The sequence below is a fragment of the Culex pipiens genome, chromosome 2 (genome assembly GCF_016801865.2).
Source record: "Culex pipiens pallens isolate TS chromosome 2, TS_CPP_V2, whole genome shotgun sequence".
NCBI classification, from domain to species: Eukaryota; Metazoa; Arthropoda; class Insecta; order Diptera; family Culicidae; genus Culex; species Culex pipiens.
In genome coordinates, this window is record NC_068938.1 from 218,346,827 (window position 1) to 218,363,934 (window position 17,108).

The following is a 17,108-nucleotide window of genomic DNA, read 5'->3' on the forward strand; positions in this document are numbered from 1 at the left end:
GTATTTTTGTATTTTTGTATTTTTATATTTTTGTATTTTTGTATTTTTGTATTTTTGTATTTTTGTATTTTTGTATTTTTGTATTTTTGTATTTTTGTATTTTTGTATTTTTGTATTTTTGTATTTTTGTATTTTTGTATTTTTGTATTTTTGTATTTTTGTATTTTTGTATTTTTGTATTTTTGTATTTTTGTATTTTTGTATTTTTGTATTTTTGTATTTTTGTGTTTCTGTATTTTTGTATTTTTGTATTTTTGTATTTTTGTATTTTTGTATTTTTGTATTTTTGTATTTTTGTATTTTTGTATTTTTGTATTTTTGTTTTTTTTGTATTTTTGTATTTTTGTATTTTTGTATTTTTGTATTTTTGTATTTTTGTATTTTTGTATTTTTGTATTTTTGTATTTTTGTATTTTTGTATTTTTGTTTTTTTGTATTTTTGTATTTTTGTATTTTTGTATTTTTGTATTTTTGTATTTTTGTATTTTTGTATTTTTGTATTTTTGTATTTTTGTATTTTTGTATTTTTGTGTTTCTGTATTTTTGTATTTTTGTATTTTTGTATTTTTGTATTTTTGTATTTTTGTATTTTTGTATTTTTGTATTTTTGTTTTTTTTGTATTTTTGTATTTTTGTATTTTTGTATTTTTGTATTTTTGTATTTTTGTATTTTTGTATTTTTGTATTTTTGTATTTTTGTATTTTTGTTTTTTTGTATTTTTGTATTTTTGTATTTTTGTATTTTTGTATTTTTGTATTTTTGTATTTTTGTATTTTTGTGTTTTTGTATTTTTGTATTTTTGTATTTTTGTATTTTTGTATTTTTGTATTTTTGTATTTTTGTATTTTTGTATTTTTGTATTTTTGTATTTTTGTATTTTTGTATTTTTGTATTTTTGTATTTTTGTATTTTTGTATTTTTGTATTTTTGTATTTTTGTATTTTTGTATTTTTGTATTTTTGTATTTTTGTATTTTTGTATTTTTGTATTTTTGTATTTTTGTATTTTTGTATTTTTGTATTTTTGTATTTTTGTATTTTTGTATTTTTGTATTTTTGTATTTTTGTATTTTTGTATTTTTGTATTTTTGTATTTTTGTATTTTTGTATTTTTGTATTTTTGTATTTTTGTATTTTTGTATTTTTGTATTTTTGTATTTTTGTATTTTTGTATTTTTGTATTTTTGTATTTTTGTATTTTTGTATTTTTGTATTTTTGTATTTTTGTATTTTTGTATTTTTGTATTTTTGTATTTTTGTATTTTTGAAAAGTGCATTGATCGTGTCAGGTTCTGGTTCAACCGACAAACTATCTGTGTTTGATTGAGAGGGCACTCGCTGTGTATGACATCACCCTCCACTGAGTCACATTCAGGTTCGCAGATCATTATTATTCCAGTGAAGCGATCGTTTTTATAGCGCTGGCGCGACCTGAAATTGCACGTATGTAGAACATACACCGAATTTCGGCACCGCCAAGAAACCCATTTCAAATATTTGACCTGACGATATCCAGCTAGGTCAATATTAGCGACATTCTGCCAAGTCTTGGATGCTGCGTTGCAAACTGCAACACGCGTCTATTACAACACTTGCTATATTTGCGCAATGACTTAACTAGTGACTTCCGCGTGTCACACCGCTCACCGAGCGTTCCTCGAACCCCCCCGCTCAAACTTTTAGTCATCAATTGATTCAACTTGTTCCAAGAAGATATACTACATAGTGAACTAGCTCTAAACGAGCCGTTTGTTGGCACACCATCAACCGGGAGTCTTAATTACACCCACTTGTTACACTCTGAGTTGAATGAATGCAATTCGAGACCTGGCACGCACACCCCTTGGTCAGCCAGCAGTACTGCGGTGTAATTGTGTGTGTAACTTGCAGCTATCGGTGGGAAGTCGATTGCGGTTTCACAAGTCCGCATAGTTCACCGCGCAGATAAGATTAGGTTGGCGAACGTAACGCTAAAATGTCAGCTTGGGACACGCAAAACTTTTCGACACTTTTTCAGAAGAGAAAAATCGAGTTTGTAGATTTTTGAAGAACGTCTCAAGAATCTTAAAACACAAAGTTACCTTAATTAAATTTAGAGTGTACAATAAATCAACAACAGGTAACGAAGCCGGGGCATGTGTTCAAAACAACTCTTGCTATCTACACGAAGGCAGTTCCAGCGAACGTAACAAGAGAGACGAAATTTACGTGATTTACGATTGCGATTACCCCCGGGCTAACGATTGCTTTGACATCGGAGCCTTACTTCCTCGGCCAAAGGTAGGAAAATGCGCACAGTGAGAAAGAAAGTGTGGCCACTTCCGGGAAATCGATTTCTACCAACAGAGCCACTGAACGATTGCAGTGATTGCTGGTTGCATGCAGTTGATACAATTGAAGCTTGTTGATGTCTCACGAATTACTTCATAGCAACAGCAGATAATCGCGGATGTAAAAGAAGCTTCTTAAAGACATCTTATTAGCTGCACGTTTGCTACTGCATTTGACGCACTTTAAATGCTGAATATACCGTTCTGTATTAATATTTCGTAACTGTGTCCACCCCAAACTAGGTCGTAGGTTTAATGTGTCTTAACTATGTCAATCTACACGCAGCAGGCCCTCTTTCCGTAAAAGAGACACGCCAATTAGGATTCCCCTCGCTACTGCCACACCTTCGGAGCAATATAGCACACTGGAAGCCGCTCGTTAGCAGTGCCATCACGTAGTCCATGTCAGTACTGCTGTTTCCCGGTGACTGAATGTGCAACCGTAATAAGCCACGACAGTTTGATACCGAGGTGACATTACGGTGCCTTTAATCCGGTCGGGAATCGGGAATCGGGGACAATTAACCTTGCTTTCTCCTTTGATCTCCTTTTATGGGTTACTGGAATGTGCTTGAGTCAGCTTAGCCGGACTAACCGTGTCCTTCCCGGGAAGAACCGCCAACTCTGTCAAACCTCAAATATCAACCAACCACCCACCCCGGGGTTCCACATCCGGACAAGTATCGTTTCCCCCCTACCCCGAACTCCGCGGCCAGGGTTTCCGATGGCATTTCAAACAAATTGGCATGGCCGCGCGCGGATGAAGCGCGGGGTTCAATTACAAAAACATTTAAAGTTTTGTCTTACACTTGACCAACGACGATGGCGAGACCAGTCAACAGGTCTAGCCCCGTAAAAGTGCTCTTCTTGGTGTTGTTGGTGTGGATCTCCGACGGGTGGACACCAGAAATGAAATAGCAGAAAAGTGCTGAACATGAGACGTGCAAAAAATAGCCGAGCGCGATTTGTTGCCCTGGACAAACTTTGTAGCAAAACGGACGTTCTTGGAGTTGGAGACGCGAGGGGTTGGGGCAGGGTAAATGGCAGAAAGATTAGCCCCGGCTTGGATATCATCGGGGGGATCAGATTTCATAATAAGTAGATGGTCTCGAGGGGCGAGATGGCGAGAAATCGTGCGATTACGTTTGCTGATTGGTGCAGTTTTGCGAGGTTAGAATGATGATCTGGTGAGAAGCAATTTAACAATTATTTTTCCGTCATTCTGATGGTGATCAAAAATTCAATTTAGCTGAAGAGTTCAACGAACCATAAATGAATCACATTATGCCATGTTTGGGAAAAGCCAAACAAATTTTCCACCCAAAAACAAAACAGGGTACATATTTCAAATCCATTTTACGACTCGCAGCAGTCCCACACACCGCCATAACGACAATAAACCTGACAGCATTCGCGCCGTTGTCTTCTCAAATCTCACTCAAAACATCGCCATTATCCAGTTTATGGCAGTTCACCGAAACAGAAGGCACATCAACTCGCTCGCCCAAATTTTCAACTCTCACTTTCACTCTTGGCAATTCTGCTTTTTTCTCTCTCGGTAACCGCCGTCCATCACCTTCAATCATCGTCACATTAAAAATCCAGCCCCCACCTCGTGGTATGCAAATTTTTAAAGGGAGGCCTCTGCGCCATAAATCCCTCTCGGAAATGGAGGGTCCCTCCACCGGCGACCGTCCAAAAGTGACAACCAGGGTGTATTTATGAAATTACCTTATTTTTTTGTGGTCAGTTGCGACCTTCGCATTCCTTGGTCGGCACAGCAAAGCACAAGTTAGTCACTTTTTGGACGGCCGTCCCTTACGTTGACCAGGGCTCGGGTGGAATTATTATTATTGTTATTAGTATTGTCGGTCTGCGGCAGAGAAAAATGCATGCAGCGACTCCAATAAGTGTGTTATTATTTATTTACAAAGCCACCAACGATGACGACGAACGTCGTCGTGACGGCCGGTAAAGTGGACAAATTTGGCTAGACTTGGACTTGGATTTGGATGTTTTAAGTTGGCAGAAATTGGAAACCTCAATGGCTGGAGTGACTAATGGAGTTCAAGTTGTCGTTTGTTTTGGACACATGGTGGAGACATCATGATTCAATGTTTTATGTATGGAGAAGTTGATTTCTTTTGCCAAGCCTAAGTGTTCTTCACAAAAAAGTATTTTATTTTTTGATGATTGAACAAGTTTGGTTAAATGTAAAGAATACTGTGTATGCTCAAAACATTATTAGTAGGCTTAGTGATTGATTTTTCATGCTAGAAATTCGCATTTTTTGTTCATAATTCAAGAGTACCAAATTTCAACATGCAACGTGAACATACAAGATGTAAAAACCACAAAAAAATGTTTTATTAAAAGTATAAAAGTAGAATGAATTCTCAACTTCACTTTTCTTAGAAATCATATCAAAGCTTTTACAGTTTTTATCTCCTTTGAAAAGGGATTTTTTTACGAAACTCAAGCAAACGCTTGTCAACAGATTTTTACGTATTTTACAATTTTATGTAAATTAAAAAAAATAGTGCTTATCGGAAAAATATAAAATATTCGGTGAATTGAAAAAAAACAATGATTTTAAAAAATAATCAGATAATTCACAGATGGCAGAAATAAAACAGTAATAATATTAAAATCTTGTTTTGATACTGCTTGCATAAATTTTTTTCAAATCATACTTACAATTAGAAGTTCAGTAATTAATTTGTATGGTAGAACTTAACGAATGAAATACATTAAAAAAAATGTGACAAATTTAGTGAAAAAATAATGACACGGGAAGTACAAAATAACACGGATTTCAAGCGCTCCGCGAAATCGTGAAAGTTCACTTATGCTTATTACTAGTATACAAAACACCCAATAATATATTTATGCCTAATGAACTTGTTTTACCTATTATAACTTGTCCAATATAATGAAAATGTTGTCCCACGAATATTTATGCTGCTAAAGTTGGTATTTATTTCTACAGGGCTCTAAACAGTTCATTATTTACTTAGAGTATTTTTATAAGAGTCCATACCAAAATTGTTGTTTCAAAAATCAAAAATAAGAATACTTTTAGCCTTTACTTTTAGCCCTTTACTTCAATAAAGTATGAAGACGATCATACTACCTCCGATCATTATCTTTTGCCATATTGCTGCGTTTTTTTTATTTAACAGTTAATTTTTGGACTATTTTTTAACTGTTTCTCATAAAAAAATATAAAATTAAACTATTAGCTGTAAGTAACAAAAAGGTTCGTTAAAACATAGCATAGATATTACCAAAAAATTACTGCATTTTTTGTTTGATTAAAAGGAATTTTAGTGAAAACAGGGCAAAAGTTGACTTCTGAAAAAATACATTTTTTACATCATTTGGAAAGTACATAATACAAAACAGCAACATACGAAACTTAAAATTTCTAAAAAGCTTAGAGTTGTTCTTTTCAATGCCTTTTGAAGATCAAAAATTGTTTTTTGGCAATTCTTTAGATCGAAAATCTTGATTCATAGCATTTTTTTATATCAAGTAATATTTTTTTCGAGTTGATTTTTTAACGCAATTTTTTAGGATTGTTATTCAAATTAAAATTCAAAATCAGTTCTGAATTTGAAAATTAGAAATCCAGGGATGACGGCAAAAATTGCGGTGTCAAAAAAAAATTAACAGAAAATGAAACACAAAATTTGAATTAAAAATGGCGTCGAAAAAATCGAAATTTTCGTTGAAAGTGAAAAATGATAAATATGAAGAAAAAAATTGTCCTTTATTCGATTATCCAAAAACATCGACTTCGGATAATCGAGTCTAGACTGTATTGTTTATATTTTGACATTTAAAATCGGGTCACAAGTCTTGGAATATAATTATTTGAACATCGGACGCTATTTAAATGAACTCAGAAACAAATATTTTCGGGGTTGTAATTTGCAAAAAAAAAAGAAACGGAGCACTTTATCGCCATTTTTTTCCTATCTATTTTCTAAAAATCGTGTATTTAAAAAATATGTTTGACCTTCTAGATTCAAAATACAAAAGCAGGTTTTTGTGGTCATCTAAAACGCAGAATAAATATAAATATAACCATGAAAAAAAAAAAGATTTTTGCATTCATATAAGAGCGTTCAATTTCCCGTCCCGGGAAAAAAAATCCCGGGAATTCCTGGGATTTCCCGGAGAAAAAATATTTCCCGTTTCCCGGGAAATTTGTTAATTTCCCGGGAATTCCCGAAATATAAGCGGAAGCATACATTTTCCTACCTTTTTGGCATCAATGTTTTGAAATGATACAAAAAATTATAATTGGATCACCTGATTTGATTTCATTCATTTCAATCTACTGTTCATATTGAACTAATCAGCTTGTCTGTAAATTTCATGTCAAGGTTCAATTCAGATAATATTTATTTCTGAAGCATTCACAACTAGGAATATTGTTTGCTTATATGTTGGGCAACAAAAATTACGCTATTATGGAATGAATATTAACTATTTTATTTCAGACAACTTATTTTAACGATATTTTTTTGTTTTCTTATTTTTTTTTTGAAAATAAGATATTCACCTTTTCCGGCCAAGATCACAATTGAGATCTTATTTTAACCTTTTTGTTTACCTTGACCAAATATAATAATTATTTTTTCAAAGAAGATCTTTAGAGAAGAATTTGTTTAAAAATATTCGAGACATTACTGTTTAAAGTTATAAATTTTATGAAGCACGTAAGCTACCAAAAGGGCGTAAAAAGGTTAAATATGAAAAAATCGTTTAATTTCAACCACTTTTACACTATGGAAATTATTTAAATCTAATTAATTTATTAGGCCATATGACCATATAACTAAAATCATACCATAAAGGGTACCATGAAAATTCATTGAAAAACAACTTCGCATCATTTGAAATTTACCTAAAGAATGCAACCATATTTCAAAAACTCGCTTCAAATATTTTTTAACTTTGAGTTGTGATTTCATGAAATAGTGATTCAAGTTGAATAGCGATAAAAATTAGATTTTAAGGCAAATTTAATGATTATATTCTTATTCATAGGTTGAAAATAGTTGCTCTGGAACATTTTTTTTCATTTCAACTTTATGGTCACCGAGCAATTTTATTGTTGTGGAGCATAGATTTTCACTGTACAAACACTTTGATTAAAACAATACTTCTCAGCAAAAAATACCTATATTTTTTTTTCTTTGATTTGGTACGATTTGAAACACAGCATACAAAATTAAAAAAAAAAAAAAATTTCTCAAAGTTGCATGATTGTTTACAAGCAGTCATGCCATTAATTGATCCTCACACTCATTTTGACCATTTAAGTTGCTGTTCTATACAATTCTGTCGCGAAATATTAATCAGAAGTGGGATCAGAATAATTTTCGATAAATTTAAAATTTCCCGGGAATTCCCGGGATTTCCCGCGAAATTTGTAGAACATTTCCCGTTTCCCGGGAATTTTGGAACCCCGGGAAATTGGACGCCCTAATTCATATTTTTGTGATGAAAAATTAAACAAGTATTTTAATAAAAATATATTTGTTTTATTCTACATTTTACTTATCAATACTAGCAACTTTGCCAAAAATACCAAATCAATTAGGGAAAGCTTTCTGTCAAAATAGTATACAGATTTGTATGGAAGGGACCATCCATAAACAACGTTAACAATGTTACAAAATTGCATTTGTTTGGTTATTTAGAAAGTACTAACAAAGTTTCAGTTATATAACTGCCAAAATTAATCGTTGCTCGAAGTCGCAGAGAGTCCTTTGTAAAATTTCAAAACAATTTAAAATGCCTTCTGTGACCTGATAAAAACGTCTACTAATAAATTGTGCTATCCATTAAATCAACAAATTACAAATTACTTTAAAAATTCCATTTAGAAGGTTTGCATTGGAAATTTAAAATGTTACGTACAAATAAATAAAAAGGCAACTTTTAAATGGACTATTGAACTAAAAAAAAAAACGATTCGTTAATTCAAATGGAATTGCTTTCGAATTTGCGAATACGAATCCGCTCAGTAAAAACTTAGTGTAGATTTTTTTTTCAAAAATTTAAAAATAATTAAAAAACCAATAAAATTTTAATGGAGAAACATGCTAAAAGCAAGAAAAAACATGAAATTATTCAAAAAAATTCAAAAGAAAAAACAATGTTTTTGAGTTTTATTCCTTGTAGCACAAAAAGGGTTTGACAAACCGAACAAGATGAAAATAAATAAACGTGAAGAAAAAACCTTCTGGACCCCCACGCTGCAACCAAAACTTTAAAACTCAATTTCTCAGTCGGGCTTTCTACGCTAACCATTTTCCATTTGCGCTCATATGAGACAGCACAGTTCGAAGCACAAAGCGAAGAAAGAGCGAGGCAGCGAAAACCGCCAACAAAATGCGACCACGAGAAAGTGTAAAAAATGGCGCGTAAAAAGCCCCCACACACACGTGTTCCACACCGGAACAAAAGCTACAACAAAAATTGGTTTATGTCGCGCTGCTGGTTAAATCGGCTTAAACCGAGTTACGATGGTAAATGCCTACCGTAAGATGATTTAGTGACGCGGGATTAAGTTATTTGTGTCATTGTTCTGCGTTGGCGGGGGTTCGTCGCCTGGCGGTTTAAATCTCCTGCGGGAAATTGGGCGGCTTTGATGGTCATTGCAACACATTTCGTTTATCTAAGCTGGTAATTTGAATTTTAGAATTGAATGAAACCGTAAAACTGAGCTTAATTTCCTCGGGAGAATCTTCTTATGCCGGTTTGGGAATGGACGAAAACTGACTCGGCTGAGGAGAAATCTCTAAACTGAGATAACCTGAAACCGGCTCTATCAAGTTGAGAAATCTCTTCCTTCTTCCCTCTCGACGCAGTCGTTCTATGGTCATTAAATGTTAATAAATTTTAAAGAAAATAGAATCATCGTGCAGAGACGGAACCAACACCAGAAAGCGGACGAACGAGGAGATGAACAAACACAACCGAAGAAGAAAAGACTCACGCTGTGAGAAAGATGAAGATGCAGCAGACACACAGCGTTCTTGCAGGTCTTCTTTCTGAGCTCGATATCTTCAGCACACAGACATGTGAGTTCCACGCAGACTGGCCACTCAACCCCCCAAAAAATATGTATTCGAGAAAAACAAAATAAAATAAAATTTATTACCATACAATTATCGTCAAGCCAAACGTACAACGCTTTCCTGGGGTCTCAACGAAAAAAAAGACCCTAAACTTGACCATCGTCCAGACTCATTTGTGATTCCAATTAGATTGTCATGCTGTCTCGCCACCACCACAAGCTCAAAACTACTACCACACAAAAACGTTCGCTCTAAGCCGAAAAGTCGGTTACACGCCCCTACTCGAGCCAAGTCCTTTTGTCCCGCGTGGACGATGTCCTTGTTCTTCGTGGCTTCTTTGTGCTGGAGTTCGCAAGAAAAAGGGATTCGGTTCTCGGGGTAATTAACACGCCACGAGGACCAGCAGGACGAGGAGAGGTGGAGAAGGACGACGACATTATTAAGGCCAGCGGCCTGATGGGACGGACGCGATAAGATTCGATTTCGTTTGTGGCTCACAGCTTTTGCGAAGGAAATTGCCAAGAACTGGGTCATGTTGCTTGGCTTGGGCCCACGGGGGTGAAGATGTTTGTTAGATGGAGATTACCACGTGGGAAACTTGTAAAAAGATGGTTGTGAGAAACATTAGAAAAATGGCACATTTTGTCGAAATAACAAAAAAAATAAAATATTTTATTCAGAAAATCCATCTGGAATAATAACTTTTTGCCGTTACGAGAAGTAAAACATTCGGAAACTTATAAAATTGTGAAAAAAATGGATAAAGAACCCAAAAAATCAAAATTAAAAAAAATCTTTATCATTAAAATAAATTAATTTAACAATACTATAGAAAAACACTTCTATATTTTTTTAAGATTTAAAAAACAAAATTTAAATTTTTGCTTGGTGTTTTTGAATACCCCCGACTGAAGGCAGGACCTATTTGACCTTTGAAAAAAACTTCCAATCTATGGTCTGAGATTTCAAAAAAGTTTCCACGTGGTTTATGGATGGTCCCTTCGCTGGAAAAAGGTAAACGCAGGTCAAAAAGCAAAAAAAATTTATCAGGCTTAGCTGTTCAAACGGCATCGAGAAGTTTTTGTAAGTATTATTCTAATGACTTGCAAAAGGGGAATACAATTTTATTTGTCTCACTTTGAAACAATCTATAGAAAAATAGAAACAAAAATAACAAGTCGTGTTTTGAAATTTGAATAAAAAAGGTTTTTTATGCCATATACCATTTTTGAATTCCTGACATTTCCAGTACCTCATATAATATGAATTTCCCCTTCAAACAATTAAACAGTAAAACATCTACTGAAGAACATAATTTTCAAATAAATTTAAAAAAAACTATTCTTAACTAACTTAACTAACTTAAGTAAAAATAGAAACTTAACAACAAATTTTATAAAAAAAAGTGCTTGAGGCATGGAAGCAATCATAATTTTGACAAAAGGAACAAACTTAAAAAAAATCAAAAATTAATTGGAAAAAAAATAAAAACTCACAATTAAATAAGTTTTTACTGTTCAATTCAAATAGTAACCTGAGGACAGCTTCACTCTAACAAAAAAAAAATAAAAATAAAAATAAATCATGCAGGAATGTATTTTCATCAAGTTCATAACTTCGTTTATTTGATTTTTTTGTATTCTCAAAATCCATTTTGATTTTTTATGTTAACAATTTGATTTTAATCTGGATTGAACAATCCGGTTTTTTAATTAAAAAAATGCATCTTACTTTCCCCGATAAATTTGAAAAGGCTTAATTTTTAAGCAAATTTTTTTAGGCTTAAATTAAAAAAAAATCTAAATTATGTTTTTGTCATTTTCAGAAAACAAACAAGTTTTTCAATTATTTTTCATTGAACGCGAGAAACGTTTGGATTTCTTTTGCTAGTAAAGTTTTTTCCTTCAAGTTTAAACCAACCTTTATCTACATTTTTAAACCCAAACCCATAAAATGACGGACGGATTGACGGGCCAAAATTGAAGCTCACATAAGTTGGGGAGCTAATTCGAAAAACGGATTGTTCCAAAAATTATGATACATTGTTTCAATTTAAAAAAATATTTCGTCATTTAAATAGTAAAGAACAGAAAATTCTATTTTCCCAACAGTTTTGTTTAAAAACGAATCCAATCAAATCCAACAAAAACTGCTGTAAATAGATAGGACGTGTCACAGGATAGGACACAAGCAACGATATCACAAGGTTTCAAAATATTTTTAAATCAGCCCGAAATGATAACAATTAAGGTGCGCATTTTTGCACTACAATAGTGCAATATGATTTTTTTTTCTCAAAATTATCGAAATAGCAATAGATTAAATCATTATGAATATTAGAAAGTAAAAGGTTTTATCATTGAAACAGTTCAAATGGTTGCAAATGTATACTTAATAACTTTGCTTTATAAAAACGAACTTTTTTCTTTTTTTTCAATGAAATCTTGAGATAATTATAAATTCGTGATAGAAAATTCGTATTTATTTGTTTTCTTTTTAGTTTGACGTTTAACGTTTTTTAAAGATTTTAAAATTATGGAATTCGAGTTGAACCACGTGGATACGTAACATAAAGGGGAGTTGGGGACTGTTTGTTTGCATGCCCCTGTGGAATGTTACTACAGAATTTACAATTTCCAAATCATTTTAAAGAAGTTTTAAGGTCATATCTGAGCTAAAAGACCCAAAACATGACAATTGATTTGAAATTTCAGACTCACATATCATATCCGTATGGACATTGACACAAATATTTTTTCCGAATCTATTACCATAAAGTTAAGTAAAATTAATTGTTTGAAAATTACTACACGGAAAAAAGTGTGCGAAAAATCATGAATTTTGATTCATGAATTCAAGAATAATTTGATTCACGATTTAATTTTTTTTTGTATGACATCATGAAGGTATTTTTTTTAACGCAAACAAGAATTTTTATTCATAAAATCATGAACATTTTTCACGACTGCATGCATCCAATCATGAACACTATTCACGTTTACGAGTTAAATCGGTCATGGAAAGTCATGCATAATTATTTACGATTCCTGGATAATTCGTGCCCAATTTTCAAAGTTCAAAATTCATGAAGTAAAAATCGCGATATTCACGATTTCATGGTACGATTTGCATGATTTCTGGAACACTTTTTTTTCATGTAAGAAAAAAAAATAACAAAATTCATGCAAAATCTGCTAACGAATTCCATCCCATGCACGATTAGTTTCCCGAGTTAAAACCTCGTTAAACGGTGTTTACGGTATATTTAGTTGATTTTAAACGACTTTCCAGGAAATTACGTCAAAAGTACTTAATGTTTTAGCACCTAGTTATGACCCTTTAAACCGCCTCACCTTAGGCTTCACAGAACCATCAAAATTTTGGGTAACGATGCAGTTTAAGCTGTCTTATCTAAGCTTGCCCAACATTTAACACCCGGCATATTTAACCAGCTTATCAAAACGTCTTATAATCACGCTTTTTTTGTGCAATTGCAGGTAACTGCACTGCTAAAATTTACCGTGAAAATTTCATCTGTTTTTTCAAAACATATTTTTATTAGATTTTGTAATAGGTCTTGGGACCAAGTTTACATTGATAATACAAATTTAAGTTTTAGCTAAAAGTAGTTACAGTAGAATTTAAGAAATAAAAGAACTCAATTCGGTAAGTGTAATTTCCCACCGTGTCCCCAAAAATAACATGACACTTTTTTCGAAAGGGTTCATCCCGTCGGAAAACAACCATTTATATTAAAATCGCGAATGAAATTACGGATAATTACCTGAGAAAATAGCGCAGACCACAAAACACGGCAGGAAAAATTGCTGCTTGTCTACCATTTTGTTCGATTTTTTTTCCAACTCTTCTGATTCGCTTCGCTGGGGCTTTTTTTTCGGCGGGGGGCTTAGTTTCGGGGCTCACTGCGAAGATTCAACGGGAACGGGAACCGGAGCACACGCGCGGCGGGGACACGTTCTCTTTCTCTCGCGTTTTGGAGCCTAACGCGGGCCGTAAAAAGAAGCTCGAGCTTCTTCTTGTCGAGGGGGAAAAAGAAACGAAAAACACTCGAAATTTTGGGCCGACGAACACTTGACGCGACTTCTTGGCACGGATTTTTCTCAGTGCAGACACACTCGAATCACACTAGACGCAGCTTCCACAGTGTTGACACTTAAGAGCACGCGCGCTCAAACTTTGAGCTTTCGCAAGAAGAAGTCGAGCAACTTCAACGGTCTTCAGCTTTCTCCAGAAAACGCTCGGAGCTCAACGTTCTGAGTCGGTGGAGCGCTTGGCGGTTTTTTTTATTCTCTTCTTTTCTTCGAACTCCACTTCTCTCCCCGGTCCCCACAAAGAAACCTGTTTTGCGAAGTAAATAAAGCTCAAATCCTGACCCTTCCCTTCACCTTCTCTGGACCACTTGTTGAATCACACCCGCGCGTCGTGAACTCACGAAACTTCTCCAGCTAGATGTTTTGTTGGTCGCGTTCGAACGTGCACTAGCGACCGCGTACTTAAGCCAACTACTCGCGAGCCAAGCTAAGCTCTCTCTGACGAGCGAGCCGACAACGAACAAGAACTCACGCGAGATTTGACCAACAGCTTCGCACCAACACACTCGGCGTCGCGTCCCCTCTTGCACAAATACCAAGCAGGCCGTGAGAGAGAAGTCGCTCGCGCAACGGATCCAGAGTGACGCGCAACAAAGCGGCGACCAGCGTCGTGCAACCTGTTGTTGGTATCCGACTTCGTCACCTCCACCGAACAGCTCTGTTTACCGACTGAATCCAGCTCTCAAACGCGGAAATTGACCAACCCCGGCCGGTCCGACCCTGCTTCCAGTCAATAAACCAATTAAATTCAAATTACACTACCTCGACGACGACGACGGTGACCACGAAGTCTCCAGGACCTTCCGACAATGACCGGCAAATAGCGAACAAAAATAATCAATAAAAGTTAGTCACCACCTTCTGGTCAAGTCGCCACCGTATCACAAACTCAGGCTGAGTCGCCGTCCGACGTCCGATGTTGCGTCGTTAATATTTCATAGCATTTTACGGCGCGCCGTTGACCAATACGACGACGCCGACGTCGCTTCCACACACCTGCTTTCGTCATCATCATCCGAGTAGGCTACCTCGTTTACCTGTATTTTGCTTTTCGAATTCCCTCTCTTTGGTTAGGGCACTCACACCATCGAGCTACTTGGATTTGAATATGGAAGAGTTGGGCGCTGGCCTAAGTCGCAATGTGTGGTTGTGTGGTACCCATGGAGGTTGCGCTCCTTCCCTCGCAAATCTGCTGGGTTGGGATGTGTACCGGGAAGGTGCGGGAGCGTAAACCCACGACGTTTCGAAGGTGTGTGCGCTACGCGATGTGACCCGAGGAAATGGAGGTGATAAACCAAAAATATGGAAATTGAAATTACAAGCATTTACAAGCCATGTTTTCAACATGTCAAAAAGTCTAGAAAAGTAGGAAATCCTAAGCATACTAGTTTGACCTTTATTTTTTTTAATCTTGAATAATTTTATAATATTTTGTACAATTTTTAAATCAATTGCACTCAATTTGTTTTCGCATTTCGCATTCGCATTCGCATGGAGATGGTGATCTTAGCGGGTTGCAGACTGGATTTCGTCATGTTTGTATGATGATTGTCAATCAATTGCACTCAATTTGTTTTGAGTACTTAACTAGAAATTTGAGCTTCCTTTTACAATTTGAATCTATTAGAGATTGAAGATGCTCAATAAATTAAAATTCATATTCATAAAATTCATTCAATTTTCATAAAATATGTTTGACTTAATTAATCGAAAAAAGTTACATTAAAATTATTTTTAAATTTCTTAATATATTTGCAAATATTTTTATTATTTTTGTTCCTGTAAACTTATTTGCGAGTATGGGTTAATTAATGTGGATAATGTTTGATTTCTCACCCAAGACCCAATGTCACTTTTTGAACTTTTTGAAAATTGGCATTCGTCATTGGGACCAGTTTAACGAGTCTTCACCAAAATTTTGAGTCCATTTGGCAAAATCAGTATTGTTTTTTGAAACTGATAACATCAAATAGCTATATATATAATATATATCTCAGCAATGCTGCAACCGTCGTCGTCTTCAAATCTAAATTTTCATAAGTTCAAAACACAGCAAAAAATCCGATGGTTAAAATCGCATGCAAAAGCATGCACATCACCTTCGTCAAAATAAACACTTAATATTACACACTGCATGTACAATTTTTGCAAACACAAAAAAAAGTTGCAACCGACGGGATTCAAACCCAGCACCAACAGTAAGGACTGGCGCCTTAGCCCACTCGGCCATCAGACCGATGAAAAGCTTTAAGGATAAACGCATATATGAGCTTGACATTTTGGTCAAGTAGGTTTTCCATACTGATGGGCTACATATTTCAGGGTGTAAAATCACATAAAATTGCATAAAATAATGCTATATTTTTTTTACACCCAGGCTTTTTACACGCAGCTGGATTACTACTTTTTTAGCTGTGTATATTTTAACATTTAATACAGATTTAAAATAAGGTTGAAGTGTGGGAAATAGCGGATAAAAGAAAAAAACAAACAAACAAGTTTGAAAGTCTCACCCAAACAGCCCCAAAAATTAAAAATGTGTGAAAGTTTCTTTTGAATGTTTATGGATTATTTATGAAATATTAATGAATAAATATTTTGATAATTTTAGAATCAAGACGGACATTTCAAAAGGGCCAAATATTAATTTTTAGACAATTTTTTACGAAAAAATATTTTTTCCGTTATAATCAAACTATAAGTGGCCATAACTCGAAAACGGTGCACTTGATCATAATTCTGTAAAGTACTTTACGATTGAACGTTAGATTTTACATTTAAAAACTATGTAGTAAAAAAAATGGTTTTATTTCTATTTTAAAAAAATTGGTTTAATTTCTATTTAAAAAAAAAAATAATTAAATATTATGACTATGTGGCAAAATTTTTGCCCATATTTCTCTATGGCTCGGATTTTGGGAAATAATTTTTTTGTGAAAAGAGATTAATTTAAAAATCGTCAAAAACAATTCTCCTGTGCAAAAAAATGAGCAAAATTAAAATAGTACAGATAAAATCAAGTTCCGATATTGGAATACGTTTCGTTTCTTGTGTAAAAAGAAAACAAAAAAATAGGTTTTGAAAATATGAAAAAAATCGAAATGAGAAAAAAATACAAGTTATTTTTTTATTCAGGTTATAACAAATATTTTTTGAGAATTTGTCTCTTCACACATTTTGCAAAATTAATGAGTAAGACAAGGTGAACAAAGGTAAGACAAGGAGTAAAATGGGATTCACAATAAAAATGGTTTGAAGACATTGGAATACTGATAACTCGACGTATCAAATTCAATTTTAAAATTACAAAATTTAAAAAGGAATTTAGTATAAAGCTGTTTTTATGTTTGAAATTCTTTGAAACAATAGAACTGTTTGTATGTACGAATGTTTTTTTTTTTTTGAATAAAATCAGGAATAAACAATTATTTGTTTGGGCATTTTCAATAAGTAATCTTGAACTTGTATATATTGTTAAACTTTCAATTATGTTTATATTTATTTTTTTCTGAATCGAAATATTAAGTGTTCCAGTTTTGAACTAATTTTGCGAAAATTTATTGGTAAGT

General features: G+C 33.9%; 2 protein-coding genes across 5 annotated transcripts in view; one reads left to right on the forward strand and one right to left on the reverse strand.

Moving 5' to 3' along the window:
- The window catches only part of LOC120432537 (fasciclin-3), a 158,312-nt gene extending 143,884 nt beyond the window's left edge, over positions 1-14,428 (reverse strand). For 2 of the 4 annotated variants that reach the window (XM_052708500.1, XM_039597761.2), the window contains exon 1: positions 13,212-14,427. In XM_052708500.1, coding sequence (XP_052564460.1) covers positions 13,212-13,269 — 58 coding nt within the window. In that variant the 5' untranslated portion in view covers positions 13,270-14,427. Of the gene's footprint in view, positions 1-13,211 lie in introns of all 4 variants that reach the window. The other 2 variants (XM_039597762.2, XM_039597763.2) reach the window with 2 other exon arrangements.
- LOC120432544 (uncharacterized) overlaps positions 1-17,108 on the forward strand; it is a 658,780-nt gene that overhangs the window by 453,457 nt on the left and 188,215 nt on the right. The window lies entirely within an intron of this gene.